Below are 12205 nucleotides of genomic sequence, written 5' to 3' on the forward strand. Positions count from 1 at the left end.
AGGAGAAAGGAGCCTGAAACCTGCTCAGGTCATTCTGTTGTATCACATGAATACAGCTTGTGGGTGCAGCAGGAAATGCCTGGCCACCTAGAGGTTTTCATGTGGAAGTGACTGCACAAAGTGTAAACTTTGACCCACAGAGGCTCCATGGTTTCTAGACTGGGGCATGCTGGGGGATGGGGTGGGCAGGGCCAAGCTGAAGCAGACCAGATGGGGCTCACTTGCTTTTATGATGTTTTTTATTTTATTTATTTATTTATTTTTTGAGACAGGGTCTCACTATGTAGTGCAGCCTGGCCTTGGAATTGCTTATGTAGCCCAGGTTGACCTCAAACTCATGGCAATCCTCCTGCCTCAGCCTCCTAAGTGCTGAGATTACAGGCATGAGCCACCACGCCCAACCTCACTTGCTTTTAAAACAACAATTGTGCAAAATGACCAGGGCCTCCTGGGAGTGAGCCCTCACTCAGCCTGCCCACCTCTTTTTTTCTTTAGCACCAGGAATTGAACTCAGGACCTTACACTTGCCAGGCAGGCACTGTGCTGCTGAGCTATATCCCTGGCCCAAGCCCACCTCTTTCTCGTCCCTACCTCAGCACTGATGGAGCACCTACTGTATGCCAGGCAACATTTGAGAGTGCACACTCAGCCACACACCTCTCCAAGATGCCCCTCCTGGCGGCTATGCTGTGCTGGGGACAGATACGTGAGCACTGCTCTGAAGGGAATCTGGATGGTGCCGAATTCAGAAGGGGCTCCCACCACCCAAAGTCACTCCCCCTCAGCTCCTCCCAGACCCAGGTGAGTCCAGGCCTGCAGCCCCCTACCCCCAGTAATAGCCTCTCCTGGATGCAGAACCGCACCTTGAGGTCAATCATTTGTCCATACCCCCAGGGTCACAGCTCCTGCTAGGGTCACAGTTCCCTTAGAGGAGGCAATAACCTGGGTGTCCCATCAGCAGCTGGAGACCTGTCAGAGGGAGCTCAATGGCAGAGACCCTCCTTAGGACCCTGCCTTGCTCTGCAGGGGATCTGAGGACCCCCAGGTTGCCTCTAGCTTTGGTTGCCTCTAGCCATGTGATTCTGCTGCAGGATCTCGACCCACTTGTGGTCCTGCCCATGGACCTGGGTCTCTGCTGAGTGACCCTTCTTGGCACCTGGCAGGGGGAGGACCCTCGATATAAGGAACCCAGTGTGACCAATGGACACACTTAGAGGAGCCACAGGAACTGTGACAGGCAGGTCTCCAAAGAGAGGCCTAGGGTAATGGAGAAAGAGGATCTCACAGCCTCCTGGAAGGAGTGAGCCTTCTCATTGGCTGCTTTGGGCAATGGGTAGCATTAGGGAAGACAGTGGGTCCTAGATCTCAGGCTAATGTTTCTCTCTCTCTCTCTCTCTCTCTCTCACACACACACACACACACACACACACACACACACACACACAAACCCCTTGGTGGCTGGGCTCTGAGTGGCTGTGTCAGGAGCTAAAGTCTTAGCCATAATGGAAAGGGCCAGTTGGTGGCCAAAGAGAAGTCCCACAGACGGGTCTCCTTGTTGTCCCTTTTAGGCTGGTGGGTGGGATCTGTGCACTGGCCCCTACCCACCATGGCAATCTCAAGGGCTGTGGTAGCCCTGGGTGAGTCCAGCTGCCACCAGGCTTGTTAGGAGCCGTGGCTGCAGGGGATGTTCACTGGTGGCATGGACGTGAAGCACAAGGATATGTCCACTCAGGAGCCAGAGTTCCCAGAGAGCCTGGCTTCAGTGGCAGCCTATGTCCCTGCTGGCTGTGGAGGCCGGGCAGGGAGGCAGGGAACAGGTGAACACTGGGTCATCTGGATCTAAGATGTGGTCTTCCTTCCTAGGAAGGGGAGAAGTGACCCCCAGGTTGTCAGAGATTTGGTCTTCACGGAGGGCCTCCTGAGTAGTGTTCAGAAGCCTGGAGAAGAGGCCAAGGTGGCCCCACAGGCTATGCCATGTGGGACCAGAGGCTGTGGGTATCGACATGGGGATGGCATTTCTGAGTGTCCTTTGCTTCGCTGTGCTCAGAAGCAGGAGCTGGGGAGTGTCCCAAGCCCTCACTTCTGCTGTTTGCTTGTTCTGTCCACTGTCTCTAGGAGGCTGATTCTGTAGCCATGGCTGGCCAGGTGAGCCTACAGCTCCAGGAATCCTGCTGCTGCAGGACAGCCCCCACCCCTGTGGTTTCCCCTGCTGGTGCTTAGCCCTGGACCCTTGGACCTTGAGGGGAGGCAAGCAGGTCCCTGAGGCAGCCCTGTGGCCATCTACTTTTTCCTCAAGGTCCAGGCTGTGGCTGGCAGAGGGACCCCTAAGCAGGTATCCAGGGGTTATAGTGTGTGGTACCACCCCCACCCCAGGCCTTGCTGTTAAGGTTTGTGTCTGTGTCCCCCCAAAGCCTCATGTGGCCATGGGGCAGGCTTTTAGAGTTTGATTGATTATGGGTGTGAGAGCTGCACCTGCCCTGGGGTGGACAGTTTGCATATGTAAGGGAGAGGAAGAGGCTGCTTGAGGGGATTCCTGGCTTTTGTGTTTGTTGCTTTTGCTGTGTTCTGCCGCCATGAGCTGTAGCCCTCTGCCATGTGCCATTCTGCCTTGTAACCTGCCGAGTATGGACTGAAACCTCCACAAACTGTAAGCAAAATAAACCTTTCCTTCCTTAATTTGGGGGTCAAGTACTTTGTCCCAGCAACGAGAGAAAAGTAACCAAGACACTTGCCACCCAGGCTCCACCATCAGGGGCTCTGCTGTTTACTGATCGGGTGAGGCTATGGCTTTTTTCCCAGCCAAGTCCAAGTTCTGGAGCCTACCAGCCTGCTGAACTCGTACTGGTGATAGGGACAATCACTGCGGATATGACTACAGCCACTAGGCCTGTGCTCTGGCCAGACTGTTTTTTGTGAGCCCCTTTAACGTCAGCAAAATGGGCAGGGGCTGTGGTGGACAGCCGACTGCATGGTCTTGCTACAGCCTTGTGGGGGCAGAGTGTCCCTTCCACCCAGCTGTGGGCCCAGCCTGATGACCTGTGTTGGCCAAAGGAACCTGCTGGTGGCCGAGGGACTTGAGATGCAGCCTGAGCACTGAGCTGCAGGCAGGAACATGAGGCCCAGGTATGTGGTGGTTTGTCAGCACCAGCACGAGGCGGTGCTGACCCACACCAGCCTGGCGGCTCAAGGAGACCACCCAGAGGCTGTCTGCTTCTGTGGCCTCTGTGGGTGACCCCTGAAGGGGAGAAACGAAGGCCACCTTCCAGGGCCAGCTCCCTGCTAGAAGATGCAGGGCCCAGCCAGCTTCCAGGTTAAACTGTCTCCTTCCTTCGGGTGACACGACTTCCTCTGCCCCTGCCCTGGCTCCAGCCTTCCTAACCTGTGTCCCCAGAGACCTCTCCCAGGCTTCCCCGCACCCAGCCTTGCTGACCTGGCCATGGAGACAGGTTGCCTCAGGCCTTCTGGGCCAAGCTGGGGTTGAGGAGGGCTGACCCAGCTCTCACCTAGTCCAGGGCCCCATGGCGACAGTCAGGACAGGTCAGCTGATGTAGGACAGAACCTTTATTGCTGAATATAAAATGCCTGCCAGAGAAGCCTGACCAGGGGGCTCTTTCCCAGGTAGGAGTCCTGGGTGGGGAGGGCTGAGGGCCACACCCATGGTGGGAGACTGCCCATGGGATGACCCTGCCTGATAGCTCAAGGGGCAAGGGCAAGGGGTGGGGGCAAGTCCTAGGTGCGAAGCCCAGGAGAGGGGAAGTGAGGTGTAGGAGTCTAGTTGGGCAAGGGAGGAAAGCAAGGCCATGGACATATAGGCTAGGGAAGGCTTGGAGCCTGGCAGGCAGAGCGGTGCCCCAGGGGGTTGGTGGTGGGTGGCTTCTCCTGGAGGGCCAGAATGGTGGGCAGAGCCTCCGTGCTCTCCGGGGGTGAGAGTCTGAGGTAGGTGCGGGCTGGTCCCTGGGTCCCTCACAGACGTGGTTTGATGTGTAGTGGCTTCCCTGCATAGAAAGGGCAAAGGTCAGGTTCAGGTGACCCCAGTGAGGAGGAACCACCCACCCTCAAAGTTCTGGATCACAGCTCAGGATAAAGGAGACCCCGCCAGCACAGGCCTGCCCAGTAGGGGTTCAGAACACTAGGCTTCTGCCCACGTGCCGACTGCCACTGGGCCTGATAAGCCTCTCCCCGCCGGTCAAGAGGGGAAGCAAGCCTGGCAGCAGTATGGGAAGGCCCATAGGTAAGAGCCACAGCGCTGTGGGCCTGAGCTATAAATGGCAGGTACACGCAGACATGCGCGCACACACTGTGCTCACACCTGGGAACGGCTGCCAGACACACACAAAAAGCTGGGTGTGTGCAAGCAGGTGGCTGGGTGACAGGTGGGGGCTAAGCACAGGCACTGGGTGGTGGGAGGTGGAGGGTCCCCAATCAAAAGCCTGAGAATGGAGAGACATGTCCCAGGCTACTGCCTGGCAGGGGCACACTTGTTGGGCACCGGTACCTTTCCTCCCTCTGCATAAATGCTCTGCACCACCCTGGGCCGCTGACTATAGCTGCACTGGTGTGGCTGCCCACAGGCAAGGTACACTATCCATTTGCCCCTGTAGGACCCCTCTCCTACAGGGTGGGCTGGGTGTCCCTCCTCAGGGCTGATGACTCCATGTACTGCTACAGCCAGAAGCCAGGCCCCAGCTTGCAGACTCTACCAGCCTCCAGCCTCTGTCTCTCCTGGGTAGCTGCTTCAGCCATCCATCCCAGCCCAGCCACATCTGCCCCTCCAGCCCCTTGGGGCCAAGCCTTGTACAGTCTCGGAATCGCCCCCTGACCTGCCCAAGTGGCCCACACTTAACCCTAACCCTAACCCCAGGGCCCTGCATCTGATCCTAGGACTGGCTGCTGGGATCCTGATCTTTAAAAAAAACGCGATTGGTGGCTGGGGTTAGGGAAAGCCCCAAGGGGCAGCCAGATCGGAGCTGTTGGCCCCCTGTCCAAGTCCCAGTGAGGTAGGGGCCCAGCTGGCCAAGCTCTGCATCTGACTAGGAGGATGTAACCAGGAGGCGGCCCCTCCAAGTAGGCGCTTGAGCGTGCTCAGTGGGGCTGTTACAGAAGCCTGCAGCAAGCATCTTCCATTAACGTTACGACCGTGAAATATGACAATAAAATGATAGCCGTATGGTCACAAATTTGCAGCCCGCCGAGCTGCGTGGGGTTTATCGTCACTCAAACGTGCGGAGAGCTGTAAAATGTTTACAGAAAGGGTCGTTTGCAGCCATAAAATCCTCTTTTCTCTCCTAAACAAGGCTGAGTGGAGCCATTTACCAAGCCCCAAATGCTCATTGGGGAGAGGGAACATCTGTTCTCTCCAGGAGTGTGCAGTGATCTTCCAGAACAAATTAACAGAAATGGGTGCTTTCTAATTAAATCAGTCCTCAGCTGGGGTGGTCTGTGTGTGGCCACCACTGTGCTCACCCCTCACCAGCCCAACCCTGGCCAGCAGGTGCACACACGGGGCCCACTGACTTTCCAGGCCTGCACCTGGAGACCCCATGACGTGTGTCTGAAGTGGCCAGGCTTGTGCTTACCTGAGTCCTTGGTGAGGGGCCTCCTGGGGGCCCGGGGCTGGCCTCCTGGGCTTGGTGAGGCTCGCAGGGAGATGAAGGCTGGTAGCTTGCAGAGGCTGCCCGAGCCTGTCCCTGATGAGGTGGCCTCATCCTGGTGAGAAGGCTCCTCTTGGTCTAAGGAGTGTGAGGAAGAGGTGGAGGAGGAGGCAGCCTTTGTTGACAAGGGAGAGGCTGAAACAAACCCCTGGGGGGAGTGGGGAGGCGAGGCTGGGGGTGCGGTCCTGGAGGTGGGGGAACTGGACATCTTTCTGGTATGGCGCTGGGCTGCTGATGGCTTCCTGCAGGAAAGGAAGGACAACAAAAGTGAGGGTGGACAGGGGATTATGACGCCACTGTCCCACCAACAGGGCTTCAGGCCCCTCACCCCCACTTCCTGCTAAAGGAGCTACTTGAGCACGGTTCGGGAGCTACTTGAGCACTGTGCTACTTGAGCACAGGTCAAGCCTGGTCCTCTAAGGATAGGCTGGTTACACAGCCTGTGGCCTGAGGCATCAGAATACCTGGCCAAGGAGGCTCTAGGGTGCATGCTATGCTCCATTACCTCAGCCTCCCCACCTTCTGGTTCCTATACTCCATAGGAGGTGGGCATGACATAGAGGTCCCTAAAACCCTTCCTGGGGACCTGGCTTTCTCCACTTTCCTGGGTAATGGGTCTCTGAAACCCTCACTCCCTCTATAGGCTGGGGATGCCCCTGGCTCCACCCAGATTCAGAGACACAGGGTACAGGCATCTCTGGAGGCCACCTGTTCTGCCTTAGACTGAGATTTCCTTTTAGATCTGAATCCCAAAGAGCTGGGGTATGGGCTCATTCCAGAGGGTCCCAAATGTCACCCATGCATTACCCACTGCTCCATCACCTGGGCCCATGGCCAGTGGAGGCCCGGCTCCTGGGTATTGCATCGCTGGGCCCTGGGGTGGAAGGCAGGGCCACTCGCCGGCTGTGTTGCTTCTGGTTGCGATGAAGCAGCTGGCACTGGGTACCTCGGGGGCAGGTACCCCTGCGGGCAAAGTCAGGGCACAGCAGCGTGTGCTTCTTCTTGCACTGGGGGAAAAAAGAGTATGGCTAGGTGAGCCAGGGGATGCTGAGGCTAGGCGGGGATGTGGTGGGCTAGGTCCAACTCCTGACCAAGCCTGCTGGCCCTGCAGGCTGCCCACAGGGGCTCAAGTCAGAAGCTTCCTCTTGGAAGGCTGAGGCCACCAGGCAACAGCAGATCCATCTGGGCCCCTGGATGTAGACTGAAGGGAGGGCCAGAGCCAGCCTGGGGATTCCCAGAGACTGAGGCCAGGCCACTGCCTAGGGATCTGCCCACCTGCCACCCCTCCTGACAGGGCCAATCCATTGTGACAAGTGTGGCAAGAGCCCAGAGGATGGTGGGTGGGGCCTGAGGCCTCAGGAGACCTCGTGGGACAGGGTTCAGGCCTGGGGGCCAGGCAAGGGGGTGCAGCAGGTCGGCTGAGGGCAGGCAGCACTGGGTCAGGGCTGGGCCAGGCACTCTATCCACAGCACCTGTCACGGGGCTAATTATACCCACAGGGAGGTAGGGCAAGCAGGCAGGCAGGTGCTCCAGGCAATGGCTTGGTCTCCGCTCTGCCTGCCAGCCACAGGAAAGTGAGAAGCCTCTGCTCAGCGCCCAGTAGCTGGGCCCAGCCAGAGAAGGCCCCAGGACAGAGATGGGTGATCAGAACCTGCCTTCATGGCCTGCCCATCCTCCTGGGCTCCACTCTGCAGACTGCTAGGAGCCCAAGCCCATTTCCAAGGAGGAGTCCCCTACCCTCTACAGCTGGCTCAGGTGGGCAAGAAAGCCAGAGTTCAGCTGACCTGGGCAGCCTAACTCAAGCTGACATGCAGGCCCACCTTGAACCCAGACAGAAACCTTTGGAACCCACCGTGGTGCCATATTCATCGGACTGGCACACCAGCTAAAGATACAAATTACAGTCTTAAAAGCCACTTTCCCGTAGGTCTGTGACCTCCCTACCAGAACTGGTCCTGCACGTAGGGTCCTGGCCCTGCTTCTGGCGGACAGAACTGAGCGCCTGGCCAGGGAAGATACCTGCTCATGGCCAGCACCCCACTCTCCCTAGTCACTGTCCTGTAATGTGTACCCTCCACAGAGGACAGGCTCAGGGAAGGGTTACTTCATACTCCCCTCGCACTGAGTATGAGCGCCTCAGTGCTAGGCCTGGCCAATGATGTGGAGGCCTGAAACACAGGGTGGTCTTGCAGGCAGAGGGGACGGAAGATGGTGCATCCAATGTTGTGTTTTGTTCTGTTTTGTTTGTTTGAGATAGGGTCTCACTATGTAGCGTAGGGTGGCCCTGAACTTGCTTATGTAGCCCAGGCTGGCCTCAAAACTCTCAGCAATCCTCCCGCCTCAGCCTCCTTGAGTACTGGGATTACAGGCATATGCCAGGTGCAGCCACTTTTGCCAGACTAAAAAAGACCCATTACCAGGATGTGCTTGAGCCAGGGCTCCATAGTGAGATGGTGGTGGGGTATAAGCAGGTGGACGGCAAAAGCTACCAACAGCTATGGCCCACAGGTTGCTGGAGCAAAGTGGACACAAAGTACTTGGCTGAGAGATGGCCAGAGACAGACTAGACCTGTGCCATCCTACGTGGTGGCAATGAGCAGCTCATAGCCAATGTGAGCTCAGATGTGATGCACCTCGAAAACATGCTGGAGTGTATATATGTATGCATGTATGTATTTTGTCTTTTTTTTTTTTTTTTTGGTACCGGGAATCAAACTCACGACCCTGCGCTTGCCAGGCAGGTGCTGTGCCGCTGAGCCAAATCCCCAGTCCCTGTATTTTGTCTTTTTGAGACAGGGTCTTGCTATGCAGTTCAGGCTGGCCCTGGGCTCACTTTGTAACCCAAGCTGGCCTCGAACTCGCAGTGGTCCTCCTGGTCTCAGCTTCCTGAATGCTGGGATTACAGGTGTGTGCTGGGATTACAGGCATGCACCACCACGCCCAGCTGGAGTTTAGACTTAGTGGAGGAAAAAAAAGAATGTAAAGTATTTTTTTTTCTTGATCCACATTTTTTTTGTTGCTTTTTTTTGGGGGGAGGTGGTACTGGGAATTGAGCCAGTGCTGCTACATCCCATCTTACTAAGTTACCCAGGCTGGTCTCAAACTTTGAATCCTCCTGTCTCATCCTCCCAAGTAGCTGGGATTACAGGTATTTGTGATACACTGAATTAAATAAAATATATTTTATCTGGTGTGTGTATGTGTGTGTGCGCGTGTGTGCTGCTAGGGACAGAACTCAGAGGGAAGTGCTTTGTTATAACTCCAGCCTTTTTTTTTACTTTTTAAAAGTGGCTACTAAAAAATCTGAAATTATACATGCAGTTCATAGATATTTCCACTGGACAGTGCTGATCTGAACTAATCTTCCTCTCAAAACAACCAAACTTCTAAGATAAAATGTATATAAGTTTCTCAAATAAGAACTATGAAGAGTCGGGCATGGTGGTACATGCCTGTAAATCCAGCACTTGGGAGGCTGAGTCAGGAGGATTGCTGTGAACTCAAAGACAGCCTGGGCTCCATGCTGAGTTTAAGGCCGGCTAAACTACACAGCAAGACCCTCTCTCAAGAAGAAGAAAAAAGAAAACGGAAAGGAGAGAAAAAAAAAAAGAGCTATGAAGAAAAAGCAAAACAATGAAAGGAAATCTCTAGGAAACCCACAGACATGAAGCAAACCTCCAATTCCTGAGCCCTGATCCTTCACCTCAGCCACCTTTACTGGTGGAAAGGCAGGTCCAGCTAACTCCCCTTCCCACAACCTTCCCAAAATCTGGAAATGAAAAAAAAAAATCTTATTACATAATTCATCAAACTAAGAATAAGCAAAGTTAGATAATATTTAGAACCCAGTGGTAACAATAAACCACACATCATAATTCACGGATGGAACAACCTCAGGCCTTAGAACTACACAGCCTTAAATAGTTTTTCTAGAAGGAAAACCCATCTTACAAAGTAAGAGGGAAACTGCAAAATGAACCCACAGAATGTGAGGGAAAGAGAAAAAGCAGAGTGGAAATTAAAACCCACAGAGTCAAAGGTGGTTCTCTGAAAGACTAATTAGGAAGTTGAGAGATGGAGTACATAAGCAGTACTACGGGTGATGAGTGTAGAGCTGATGCTGAGGATGGTAAAGACACCAGTGAGATACAAGGAACCAACTTTAACAGGAAATTTGAAAACAGACGAAAATTACAAATTCCAGAAAAACTGACAAGAAAAAAACCGGAAATATTCTTGTAACTATAAAGGAATTTCAATTAATAGTTAAGTAAAGAAAGCTCCAACCCAGAGTTATACTGTTGTTCTACCAAATATTCATGAGACACAGAATTCCAATCTCTCATGAACTGGTCCATGGGATGGGAAAACAGGGAACAACCATTTGTTTATGTGGCCAGAATAGCCCTGAAATCAAAGCCTGTCCAGGGCTTCCTGAGAAAAGGGCATGCGGGCCATTGCCATTCACAAGCACAGTGCAAACGTCCTATCAAAGCTACGAACAGTCTGGCCAGGTAGAAAGACCCTCAGCCACAAGATCAGCTGCAGCGCGAGGCTGTTTTAACACCAGAACATCAATCAACAAGAAACAAACAAAAAGTGAAAAAAATAAATAAAAAAGAAAATCAATAAACAGAAATTAGTACACTAACAGCCTAAAAGGGCAAGCATCTTAATATATATAAAAATAGCAAATAAAATTAAACCCTAATTCCAAGATGAAAGAAGAAACACTTAGCAAATTTGTGATGGAAGGAAACTTTGTTAAACTGATTTAATGAGCCTTCCTGAAAGCTCCACTGGTTGGGAGGAAGGCTGGAAGCCTCCCCTCCCCAAATCTGCAGGTACTTGGTCCCAGCCAGTGGACTAGACAAGAAAAAGAAAACGTGTTACACTCAAAAAGAGGAAAAAATGTCATTATTTGCAAATGACATGATCATTTAGAAAAATCCAAGAGAATCTACAAATTATTATAAATGCTAATAATGGTTTAGCAAGGTTGTTGGAAACAAAATCAACATAAAAATTGTTTTTCTATATGCCAATGAACAGTGAGAAAATAAAATTTAAAAATCCAGTATGCTATTTATAATAATAGAAGTTATGATTAGGAATAAATTGAGCAGAACAGAGCTGGGAGCAGACCGGCACATGCAGAAGAACCTGACTCACAAGGCCGGTGCTGCACAGGCACTGAGAAGACGGGCTGCCTGGATGCGGTGCCGAGGCCTGCGCAGCTGGGTCCTACCTCACGCCTCACACCATACCAGTTCCAGCTTGATTAAAGAGTCCGGGCCGAAAGAGATAGGGCAATTTAACAGGATTTAGGATAGAGTAGGATTTCTTACACAAGACACTAAGGGCACAAACTGTCTAGAAAAGACTGATAAGGCTACAACCATTAATACCAAGTAATTTTGCTCTTTAAAACAAAGAAGGAAAAAGACAAACTATAAACTGGGAGAAGATATGCACTACTTATGCGACTGGCAGGAGATTAACATCCAGGGTATTTTATATTTATTTTCTTATGCTTATGTTCATATCTTGTATTTACAAATTTCCCCTGAGTCAGTGACGAAAAGTGGACCCCATGGGGAAATGCCCACCCTCACTGGATAGCACCTGACAGAAAGGTACAGAGCTCATACACAGGAAGAGATGCCAGTGCATTTTAAGTTAGAGAAATGCAAAGTAACGGTAGGAGATAACTGAATCTATCGAACAGTCAGAAAGGAAGAAGGCTGAATGTCCCAAGGGCACTTGCGCTGCCCGAAAGCCCCCCCGCCTTGTGGACTCGACCCATGCGTGCTCTGAGCACCGCTCCCCATGGCACAGTACCCAAGCAAAGCGAAAGCTATGTGCAAATAACACGGTAGTCACCTGCCTTTTTCACTGGCACAAAGACAACAGCGAATGAATCTTGTGGCAGCAGCCTGCATTCTACCCCAGACGCCAGCTTGCCCGACAGAGAACATGTGACAGGGCAAGGGCCACTATGCACACAAGACACTCCCCATGGTCCTTTCTTGCTGCTGCCCACTCCAGGGCAGCACCGGGCATGGCAGTGGCCACGCTGGCAGGTGGCTGTGCCCCTGCAGCTGGTGTGGAGGGCAGGAGCCATGTGGACTCGCACAGTGTGCTCCTCTTTGGCCAAGAATGGACTGTCTCCGCTGGCCTCGCCACAGCAGCCCCCACAGCTAGTGCAGACGAGAGCCGCTGCCCCTCCCCACGTCACCCAGTGCCTGACAGAGACCACCCATGCTTATGCGTCAGTCTGTCCTGGAGCCAGTCCCTGGGCCACGTCCAGCACCATCTCCACCAGATGACCCCTAGCTGGTCCCTGTTCCCACTGGATTCAGCGGCCTCCTTCCCACCTTGGAGGAGGTTCTGGGTGCCCCACTTATGCCACTGGACTGCACCTCCAGCCATCCTGCTGCCTTTGCCCTGGTCAAGGCCTCTTTTATCCACTCCACCACTCATCCTAAATTTGGTAAATAAATACAGTGCAGGAAATGGATGCTGGCGGAAAACTGAAGGAAATCTGCATGCAG

The 12205-nt window shown here is 53.2% G+C and overlaps 1 protein-coding gene across 1 annotated transcript in view; it reads right to left on the bottom strand.

The window, feature by feature from the left end:
- Positions 1-3543: 3543 nt before the first annotated feature.
- The window catches only part of Zc3h3 (zinc finger CCCH-type containing 3), a 94039-nt gene continuing 85377 nt past the window's right edge, over positions 3544-12205 (bottom strand). The window contains exons 10-12 of the mRNA XM_005395772.2: positions 6474-6658; positions 5577-5893; positions 3544-3995 (exon numbers count right to left, since the gene is read on the bottom strand). Of these exons, the coding sequence (XP_005395829.1) occupies positions 3964-3995; positions 5577-5893; positions 6474-6658 (534 nt within the window). The 3' untranslated portion in view covers positions 3544-3963. The remainder of the gene's footprint in view (positions 3996-5576; positions 5894-6473; positions 6659-12205) is intronic.

Source organism: Chinchilla lanigera, unplaced genomic scaffold, assembly GCF_000276665.1.
Source record: "Chinchilla lanigera isolate Chin_1 unplaced genomic scaffold, ChiLan1.0 scaffold00053, whole genome shotgun sequence".
Classification (NCBI taxonomy): Eukaryota; Metazoa; Chordata; class Mammalia; order Rodentia; family Chinchillidae; genus Chinchilla; species Chinchilla lanigera.